Here is an 11,327-nt window from a genome sequence, read left to right as displayed (position 1 = left end):
CTATTTCGTATGATTTTGAGACTATGGTGACAGATCTAATGCCAATTTTGCCACGACAGACGTTTGAAAGAAACATCCACAGCTGTCCCAAGAACGTGCACAATGAATGTACTGTCGTAACCATGACATGCAGAGAAATGTTACAGAATGTTGACGTGAAAATCAAAGATCACTCGATCTTTTCTTGACGTTTTACCGTATGTTACATGGGTAAGTAGTGGCGTCGGTGGCCTAACGGTTTGATTTGATTTGATTTATTAGAATTGCAAACAAGTACAATACTCGTGGACCACAGGCAGCGGGGGCTGGTGTTGTGGCCCACACACAAAACAATCACAAGCACACAAACAAGACACACATTTAAACCTAATATAAGTATATAAAAATAAGTATAAGGGTACTAAAAACAGCATAGATTAGAATACTAGTGTATCAGTCCATTTAGTACTAGATACAGTTCATGCGGTTTCTAGCCGCCAGAATGTTCTCCTGTCTGGGGCCACGTCTCCGGGTCAACTGGTGCTTCTGCTGTATGAGCAGGTGGGCCTGACACATGTTCTTAAATATACTAATGCTGCGGGCCTCTCTAACAGACTGAGGCAGCTGATTCCACAGTCGTGACGCATAAGGCAGAAAGCTGGCCTGGTACGTCTGTGTACGGCACCGAGGTAAGTGGAGGTGCGTAGCGTTCCGCAGCTGAACACGTGTCACCCTTTGGTCTCCTCGTGTGGTGGGAGTTAGTGGCTGGAGGTGAGGGGGACTAGTCCGTTCACCAGTTTGTACATCAGAACCATAGAATGGAACTGCCTTCTGGTGGACGGACTGTCCCATTCTAACTCCTGCATGACGACACTTGATGGTGTACGTCTCATGGCTCCGGTGATGAGGCAGCCGGCCTGGTAATGCACTCTCTCCAACATCTTGCTGGATGAGCAGGACAAGTCCCCGAGCAGTACGGCGGCGTACTCCAGTTTTGGTCTGACCATTGTGTTGTACGCCATTTCAAGTGCCTCCCGGGATAGCTTGCCCTGGAGTTTCCATAGGAAACCCAGGGTTCGCCTGGCCTTACTGGTTGTAATCTGGACATGTTCAGTCCAGCGTAAGGTTTGGTGAATGGTTGTTCCCAGGTGGGTGTAGAACGGCACTTGTTCAACTTCCTGCCCTGCGATGTATATGGGAGGAAGCTGCACCTTGCTTCTAGGGGACTTGATGCAAAGTACTTTGCATTTATCTGGGTGAAGTTGGAGACCCCAGTCGAGGAACCAGGTAGATACCAGCTCGAGGTCGATGTTAGTTGTTCTGGCCACTACCTGGGCGGTTGGTCCAGTCTTGGAGAGCGAGGTGTCGTCAGCAAAACAGTTTATATTGGAGGAGCAGGGGAGTTCTTTTATGTCGTTGATGAACACAAGGAACAATAGCGGGCCTAAGATGCTTCCTTGTGGCACGCCAGCCTGCGTGCTTCCCCAAGTAGATGCAACGCCATTGATCACAACACGTTGCTGTCGTCCGGCAAGATAGTCCGCAAACCAGTTGTTCAGGGGCCCCTTGACCCCATAGCGGGACAGTTTATAGATGAGGCCATCATGCCAGACGGTGTCGAATGCTCGACGGACATCCAGAAAGACAGCAGCTGAACAGGAGGTGTTTGGGTCATCTATGGACTTGGCCCATTCGTCTACGAGACGCAAAAGCTGCAGCACTGTTCCATCCCCTTTCTTGAACCCTGACTGATTGATGTTGAACAGATCGTTGTTCGCAAGGTAAGTATAGAGACGATTGTGGACCAGTCTCTCCAGGACCTTGGGAACAGCTGGTAGTAGTGCAATGGGCCTATAGTTGGAGGGGTCAGTGCGGTCCCCCTTCTTGTATACAGGAGAGACGTTACACTGCTTCCACTCTGCAGGCAGTTGGCCTGTTGAGAGTGAAAGATTGAACAGATCACATAAGGAGGTACAGATGACTGGTGCTGCCTCCTTAAGGAGTCGGTTAGATATCCCATCAGGACCAGGGGCCTTATTGGGATTGAGTGCCTGTAGGGCTTCTTGGACTTCCTCCACAGAAACTGTGATTGTATTGAGTTCCTCGTTGGTAAACATAGGAAGTCTCCTGGTACTGTCGGGGTGGATGGCTTCCCGGGTGACGTTGACGAACATGTCATTCAACAGTTCAGCCTTGTCCTTGTCTTTTGACACCACTGTGCCGTTCGCAGAGAGTGCTGGGATGCCGGTCTTACCCTTCCCAGTTGCTTGCTTGAGTACAGACCAAAAGAGGTGAGCACTTTCAGCGGATCTTAGTCTCTCGCTTACGGTGGAGTAATACTCGGCCTCGGCATGGCGAAGATCTTTGGTCAGGCGGTTCTTGGCCTTTGTGTAGGTTTTCCAGTTCTCGTTTGACGGTGATGTCTTGAACGTGTTGTACAGTTCAGTTTTGACCCGGATTGCATCCAATAACTCAGCAGTGATCCAGGGTTTACGTGCGGCTGTTACCTTTGTGTACTTATTAGGAACAGTGCTTTTAGCGACATTCAGGAATTTAGTCTTCCAACCGGTCCACCTCTCATCAATAGAGCCTTGCATACAAAAGTCCCAGTTAACTTTACTAAGTTCAGACCTAAATACATCAAAATCTGCACGATTGTATAGCCATATGTGTTTCTTGATAGTGCGCGTAGTAGGTATAGATAAGTTTAGTTTACAAGTTATAACTGCATGATCAGAGTTTCCGACAGGTGCTAGGGTAGACATGCTATTGATTCTAGATGGTTCAGACAATATGATGAGATCTAGGGTACTTTGGCGGGAAGGAGTGGATCGGGTTGGTTGGTGTTGACACTGATACAGGCCGTACCTCTCTATGATATCAACAAGGTTTAATGCATGATTATCTGTTGTTGTGTCTCCCCAGTCTATGTGATGACAGTTGAAGTCTCCAATAATGCAAATAGTGCCATTTTCTTTTGCAGCCTTTGAGGTAGAGATTTCAAACTGATCGTAGAAGCTGTCAGGGGCAGATGGTGGTTTATAGACACAGGACAGAAGGACTTTATTGCCCGCTACGTTGAGCTCTACCCATAGGTCTTCCCAGTGAGAATCACAGGTTTCTAGGTCGGCTCTCCGTTTACTGGTGAGGGTGTCACTGATAAGAATTGCAATACCTCCTCCAGTTTTACCTTGTCTGTCCTTTCTGTATATGGTACTATATCCTGGAATGTTAATATCATTGGGGAGGATATTTCCATGTAACCATGTTTCAGTGATACCCATAACAGAGATCTTATTTGTATGTAAAAGGGTCTCAAGTTCAGAGATTTTAAGATGACCGGAAGCTGTATTAGGGTTTAGGCTGCGAACGTTCGTGGTTCCTATTGTAAACATGACTGTAGCAAGTATACATACATAAACAATTGGGGTCACATAAGGTGACATACTGTTTAAGCCAGTTGTTTAGGTTGGTAATCTAATTAAATGGGCTGATTTCACTCAGGTGATGGGAATGTTGAGTGATTTACATATCAATTGGGCAGTCAATCTAAATTTACATATCAATGGCGCAAAACAATCTAATCTAGTTTTCTAACTTAAGGTACATTCATTCCGGTATACTTAAGTTAGGAATAGTACACGCTATACTTAACTTACATGTATATCCAAAATAAAAATCAACATCAATACTTGACACTGCACGAATCCATTTCCTTTGAAATGGACCGCGCTGCACACCCCTAGAGAAGTTGAGCTGTTTGGTTCAGTCCAAGATGGCTGCCCGCTGAAGTCAGGTGGGCGTCTGCTAGTCGCTTGTTCAAAGGTTAAAAATCGGTCCACCGGTACATGGTCTCTCGTAGAAGGTGAGAAAATGTTTTCCTGTGATTTGTTAACACTTTGCCGCATTTTGGAGTCAGCTGGCTTTATTTTGTAAGGTGTAAAGTGACATAACAGGTACGGACTAAACGTTATATATATAGAATACAACACGGGGTATTCCGTATCGCCTGAGGTATCGGCCCGACCGCGCGTCGGATCGCCCGACGGCCGCAGGCCGGAGGGCGATCCGACTCGCGGGAGGGCCGAGACCGAGGGCGATGCGGAATACACCGTGTTGTATTTTATTTATGTCATACCCACCCAAGAAAACACGCCTTTCAATGCAAGATGAGCCAAAAGTTGGTGCCACTGAACCCTAAAATGCAACAACATCAGTTCCAACGTCCGGATTCTGTATTCGAATTTTCGAAAGGGGCACAAGCGGGTAGGGCGAAACGCGTTCGAATCGTTTTATGGAAGCCAGGGAAGCGTTCGATAACGGGTTCCGGACCGGGCCGTACCGTAAAGTACGGCCCGGTCTGGAACCCGTTATCGAACGTTATCGCGGCCCGGGTATGATATAAGGAACGTTATATATAGGGCAACGTCCTTACGGTTGTTCGCCCATATTATATCATAATTCGAGCGCATATCCTGTCCTTCCTGTGTCAGACTCAAATATGTCGCTTATATGGTTTCATAGCTAAAGGGACAATGCATAGCGTTAATTCATTAAACGGTGATCGTGAAAATTGTACGACCGAATGGGGGAAATAATAATCAGGACATTCAGCTTAATTTTGCCATTACACCTGTACAGAAGTGGGGGGGGGGGGGCACTATGTATTATTGGGTTTCTTACATGACATAAACGTTATACATGTAACACAGTTACATACATGTAGTCAGTGCTACAACATTGACATTGAATACAGATGAGATGAGAGTTGGAGTGTGAAGATCTTTTATTTTAATTATCCTCCCTTTGTTACATAACTTTACACAAATTTTTGTCTGTTTATAGTCTTTTTATAGTGTCGGGGTGAAGGGTTAGGGTAGAGGAATATCAGTAACGTTATATAGGTTACCATACTATTGGCATGTTTCTCATGGTCTCCCATGTTATATGTAGCTACTGTACAGGCCTCAAGGATTCAACTTGCCAGGCATTATAGCCGTTTAATTCAACGAGATCTCATGACTTGTCTGCCAAACGATGTTTACTTAAACATACCGAAAGAGGGGAAGCAACAAAAGGTTGATTTTCATGGAAATGTCGTCCTGACGTCTTCTTTGGAGGCAAATTTGTCCAGTGCTACTGTTGGAGACGTGCCAAGGCAAACAAACCGCTGGACTCTTTAGTAGGTCACTACGGTAACAATGGTTGCTGGCTCAGACATGTTCTGTCTGAAAAGGAGTACAAACTAACCGTATCCTAGCAACACTGGCAGTCATGGCATCCTTACAGAAAGTTCAAATAGATAAGACCAAGGAGCTTCAAACAAGCTTGTCTGAAGCTCCTGCACTGAAGGAATCCTGCACTAGAGTCCACTGTACATTTTTACCAGAGCAGTCACAGAACAAGTATTTTAAGGTACAAGTATTCTTTTTAAAGACACAAATTCTTAGATGATAACTCAGTAACCTGTCATAGATATAGTGTATATGATAATTATGTTGTAATGTTTTGTATTCTTTCGCAAAAATGACCATTGTTTAAATCTGTATTATGACCACTGGTATTGGCTGGCATTTTTTTCCATTCCGGGCAAACTGTGTAAGTGGTATCAATGATATTGCTCAGCTGCATTAAGCTGCATCTTACCAAGGACGATTTTATAATACGGCTTTGCAGAATTGTGCACTTGGATTGTATTAGTAGATTGATGAATAGCAGAGACTGATACATTTTTCTACCCTTGTCTTCAAGGAGAGTGGACTAGCCCCCTCCTGAGAGGGTTATGCTGGAGACCATGGGCTGGGTGCTGAATGCAGTAGGTGTGGCCGTGGTGGGGATGGTTGCAGTCAACCTCAACTTCTGGCTACCCAAACACATCCCAGCACAGCTCGCACATATAGCAGGTTGGTAAATATATGGCTGACACCAAAATGCTAAGAAAAATGTTTCCAAATGAGATGTAACCTGAATTTCAAGTTATTTTGAAGCAGACAACATCAACGTCTGGCTACCAAAACACATCCCAGCTGAGCTTGTACATATAGCAGGTTGGTGGATGTTCCCTTCTTTCAAGTCTTTGCAAAGCAGTAAGCCAAGCCTCTGGCTAACCTAAACATGTCCCAGCACGGCTATTACATATGACACTTTAATAGCAGGTGGTTGGATGTTTGGTTGAGGCCAGAATGCTTGGAAGACTACACTGTATCTCTGACTGAAATTCCAACTGAATTTCAAGTCATTTCAAAGCAGTTGACCTGAACATGTGGCTATCCTAAACATATCAGAGCACAGCTCATACATGTACACATACTAGTACTTTGCTGAAAGCAAATAGCTGGGAAAAATCCTTCCATGTAACGTTACATGTATTCTGACAAGCCAGCATGCAAAAAGATTGCCAGGAAGAAATTGGCAGAATTTTGTAAGATGATATCAAGCTTAAGGAACGTCCTTGGTGATATTGACATATAACAGTTATGTCAACATAGGATATTGGGGTGAGTGGAACACTAGAACTGGTCCTTTGTTACCATTGTCAGAAGCAATTTCCTGAATAAACACAAGTATTATCACAGTAAACCTTATTATTGTTGCATTCTGAAGTGGGCTATGAATATTCAACCCTTATTCTTCATCATGAATTGTTGTTAAAAACAAGGTGGGGCTTCAGGAATTTGGTATTCCATGACTAGGCTAGTGGACACGGCATCTAAAGGTCATTGGTTTGATCCCTGGACGTTCCAACTTCTCCATAATTGCCAATAAAAATTAAAGTTTGTTTAACTCTTTTTTTCCCATGTTGCTACAGATGCTGCTCTAGAAGAGTTGGACGGCAATAAGAGAAAGTTGCAGGCAAAAGAACTGTGGAAAAACCATGGTGCCGTCATCATGGCTGTGCGCAGACCTGGATGACAGCTGTGCAGAGAGGTGAGTGAAACAAACAAACAAACAGATTTCAACAATCATAAAACTTCTCCCGTTACCTTCCTTAGTTTGTACCCCATCCTTTTACCTGCACTGGATGTTTAACCTTCATCAATGTACCTTCCCATATATCTAACTCTATCTAACAGTTTTTGTTCCTGTCTTCCCCAGGAGGCCCTTGGGCTGTCCTCTCTGAAGCCCCAGCTGGACCGGGCCGGCGTCCCTCTCTACGCTGTCGTGCATGAGAGCAGGGGGGTGCCGGAGTTCCAGCCCTACTTCCAGGGGAAGGTCTTCCTGGATCTGGAGGTAAGACAGTAAACCATCTGGTTACCCCAAAACCTCACAGAGAGAGCTTCAGAAGATCCATAGGCTGCCATGGACCCATTGTCTGGAACAGTCTACCACCAGTCTAACACATGGCCCCAATTCTGGCTTCCTATAAGATAACAAAACAGCAATCAGAAATGAAGAAAACGAACGGACACAACCCATATGGTACATGTGGTATTTATAAACCAAAATGGTACTGCCATATTTCCTATATATGGCATACATTCTTTAAACTCTTCAAGTCCAAAGCAGGAGCTCTGGCTGGTCACCAAAGTCAAGGTGAGTACATTAATGGGGTTTCTGCTCACAAGAAATCGGGGGTTGATCACAAACCAACACAGGAGCCAACAGCACACCTTCGCATGGAGTCACTCACTTGGAATAGTTTCTACTTATAAACCACCAAGTTCACCACATTTTCTATTTTCTCTTCCAGAGAAGATTCTATGGCCCCCATGAAAGGTGGATGTCCTCGACATCTATCGTGACTCAACACATGATGTTTATAAACCAAAATGGCTCTACACTATTCATAGATAATAAATCTTTTATTTTTCTCTTCCAGAGAAGATTCTACGGCCCCCATGAGCGGTGGATGTCCCTGGCCGGTCTGCTGAGGATCAACTTCTGGCTCAACATCCGCCGGGTCATGGAGAAGAAGGTGGAGGGAAACTACGAGGGGGAGGGGCGGTTGCTAGGCGGGGTTTTCGTCGTCGGGGCCGGTGACCAGGGCATCCTCCTGCAGCATGCGGAGCAGGAGTTTGGTCACCATGCCAACCTGACTGATGTCATCAGGGCCGTGGGGAAGATCAGGCATGTCAGACCCGCAGAGAAAAGCAAGATTTAGTGTAGGAGAGAAAAGATGCACAAGGAAATGTTGCTCATCAAATGTTAAACGATCCAGGTAATGAGATGCATAAGGAAATGTTACTCAAGCAACTGGATAAATAAACTGTCAGACGTTTCAAGTAGCATCCACTACTTTTCAGTGGCTTACGACAGTCACTGATGAAAAGTAGTGGATGCTATTTAAAATGTCTGACAGTTCTCAAAATTTATCCAGTTGCTTGAGTAACATCTCCTTGTGCCAACCTGACTGATGTCATCAGGGCTGTGGGGAAGATCAGGCACGTCAGACCTGCTGAGAAAAGCAAGATTTAGAGTAGCAGGAAAGATGATGATTATTGATGTTTGTTGTAGTCACACATGTTGCTATGTTTTGTGCCAATTTTTGTTTGTTAATTCACAATAGATGTCTATGCAGTATATATAATGATTATTAGACAAATTTTTGAGACTGTATTTACTACAATTTCTATTCACTTAGTAACTGTTGTGCCAATGATAGTATCATTCATAATTGAAGACTACTAGTATTTAGCAGCAAACAGCCATTTTTAAAGACCTATGTTGTTGATCAACCTGATTTATATTAGGGAACTTCTAATGCATTGCATAGAATTTTAAGGTTGCACTTCTCAGAGATATAGAGGAAAGAATGTTTCAGTACGTGTTACTGAGGAATGATATTGATATGACAGTCAACTGGAATGCTGCATGTCAACAACTCTGCACTGTCATGGTGTTTCATACTGACACACAGAATAGGATGATGGCAAAAGATGAAAACTTGCACATCTCTTGCTTGATAGTTTTTCTGTGAAGATGTGTGAAACGTGATGATATTGCAGGTTTGTTGAGATGTAGGTATTCCAGTAGAGGAGTGGAATAAAGCATTGGAGGATGGCATAAATGCAGTTTGTCTATTTTTGCTTTCTGCATAAGGCCTAAGACGTGAATTTCTTTGGGTGCCTTGTACATGTATGGGTGCCCGAATTGCGCAGCAAGGGATGTTTACATATTAACACTGATCTGCCTGAACTGGTAGACTTGCTTACCTCTGCACGAAGCAAGCCACTTGAAATAGAAAAGTGGCCATTTGTCACAATAATCTTCTTTGTTATATTGATTGACGACTGCTAATAATTAACTTATTTATTGGTCAAACTTCAAAGGCACAACTTTGAAATTGGTCACATACGGAAGTGGGATCCAAGCAGGAAGTTCATAGAACCCTGTGACGCAGCGCTAAATTCTAAAACCTTTTCTCAAAGTTGCTGGGCAATTTTTTTCTTACAAAAATGCATCGGGCGACACTTTTTGGGCTTTGCGCGTTGCTAACTATTTTTACTGAAGATTCGGAGGGACAATTTCAAGCCAGACACGGGTTTTGGGCGGACAGACGACGAAGGCAACAACCTGTGTATGTACGTCCCGTGGACTGTGTCTGGTCCCGATGGTGCTCCTGGACCGCCTGTTCCGCACCATGTGGCAACTCTGGACGGCAAACGCGGACAAGGTGGGGCATTTCTTGATGACTGAAGAACTATTTCCATATTACAAGTAGTAATAACAGCTACACTTACGGACTACTTATTATATAATAAATTTCCTTGCCGTGCCGTGCCAATGAAAGTGAACTGAGGTAAGGGATACGCATAAAACGGCAATTTACCACTTTGCCCTTGTAAGGAATTTTACCCCTGCTATGTTTTCCTCCGCCAAGTTTCTTCACCGACCGCGAAACAACGATGGGGTGATATGATCGAGTTTGTAAGAAACACAAACACTTTGTAGAGAATGTACTTAGACGACCGTACGTAATGCATGTATACAATATTAGCAAAGCCAATAGGCCTGTAACTATCACACTAATCGTCGCACATAGTCCCAAAAACTTCGCATGCTTAGCCTGACCCGCTTTTTGTTCTACCTCGTTCATAAACTCGTAAATCTTGATTTTTTTTTGCCCCTTGTACTCGTACCTTTGCGCTGAGTGGCACGGTGTTCGCAGTGCAAATGTAAACACGCCGTACAAAGAATCATGACTTTTCTAGGAACTTTGTGTTCCAGGAAAGGTCAAAATGAAGGTCAACAGTAGCCGTGACGACTCAGGAAGCCGCTTTTATGAATATCTATGCAGTAAATACATAGTTATCATAAAATCGGCTTCCAGGGTAGCGACGGCTAGGTCCACAGCACAGATTTGATTGTGTTGTGTCCCTACCTTACCCGACGAATTGTGATTGTGTTTCATGTATGGAATGCTTAGGTTCATGGCTCAGCTTGCAGCAAACGGTGGAAGGGACTGCTTCGGTAGTTACGAACAGAGCCGTTCGTGCAACCAGTTCTGTTATAACGGAGGCAGTCCCGCAGGTGGAGGCTGCCGCTGTGTTCCCGGGTACACCGGGACGTGCTGTGCTACTCGTGAGTACGGTATAGATAGTATACTATTTTGGCACGCTCTCTCCTAAGTTTATTTTAAACCCCTGGCAACTTATGGTCTTATTTTCAGACCCCTCGTCTGTGTGTATTTCTATATATGTGTGAGTGTCTGTGTGTATGTGTGCGTGTGTGTGCGCGCGCGCGTGCGTGCGTGCATGCGTGTGTGTGTGTGTGTGTGTGTGTGTGTGTGTGTGTGTGTGTGTGTGTGTGTGTGTGCGCGCGTGCGTGTGCGAGTATAGATTGGTACAGCGTAGGTGAATGTACCCCCAGGAATGTACTCAAGTACTTAAGATATCTCATACATGGACATACCGCCCGCCATATGACATATGATCAGCCACCATATGACTAGACTTGGGAAAATAGTTCCATCGGGTTGGTAGAACAAAGGATATAGGAATTTTCGTTTTCATAACCAGGAAAGACACCAAAACGTAAGCAAGTCATGATTGTGAAAAAGAAAATTCCTATATCCTATCATATGAATGGCTGTTGACACTTACTATTGTCGAGCTTATGCCCTCTAATATTTCCTAACCGTTTCAGCTTGGCGGAAGGAAGGGACCTGCTCCTCTGCGGGCGGTTCTTGCCGGAACAGGTGCCAGACGGACTGGGACTGCCCCGGCAGGCTGCTGTGCTGTCCGAAGCGCTGTTGGAATTCGAACTGGGCCGCTCACGTCTGTAAGGAGCCCGTACTACGGGTCACTCAGGCACCGCAACAACAACAACCGACAGGTTCGTAGATCTTGTTGTCCCTTTTATACATCTAATATCCAGGTAGCATCTATCAGGGTTAGGGAGGCAGCTGG

General features: G+C 44.7%; 1 protein-coding gene across 1 annotated transcript; it reads left to right on the top strand.

The window, feature by feature from the left end:
• The first annotated feature begins 3,743 nt into the window (after positions 1 to 3,743).
• LOC109468447 (redox-regulatory protein FAM213A-like) lies at positions 3,744 to 8,089 on the top strand. Its single transcript, XM_019766694.1, has 5 exons — positions 3,744 to 3,844; positions 5,730 to 5,882; positions 6,788 to 6,906; positions 7,075 to 7,209; positions 7,799 to 8,089. The coding sequence occupies exons 2-5, from the start codon at positions 5,762 to 5,764 to the stop codon at positions 8,078 to 8,080; spliced, it is 657 nt and encodes a 218-aa protein (XP_019622253.1). The 5' UTR covers positions 3,744 to 3,844; positions 5,730 to 5,761; the 3' UTR covers positions 8,081 to 8,089.
• The last annotated feature ends 3,238 nt before the right edge of the window (positions 8,090 to 11,327 follow it).

The sequence above is a fragment of the Branchiostoma belcheri genome, unplaced genomic scaffold, assembly GCF_001625305.1.
Source record: "Branchiostoma belcheri isolate BF01 breed outbred unplaced genomic scaffold, Haploidv18h27 scaffold1, whole genome shotgun sequence".
Classification (NCBI taxonomy): domain Eukaryota; kingdom Metazoa; phylum Chordata; class Leptocardii; order Amphioxiformes; family Branchiostomatidae; genus Branchiostoma; species Branchiostoma belcheri.
The sequence above is the reverse complement of the archived record's forward strand: the minus strand, read 5'-3'. Positions and strand labels throughout refer to the sequence as shown.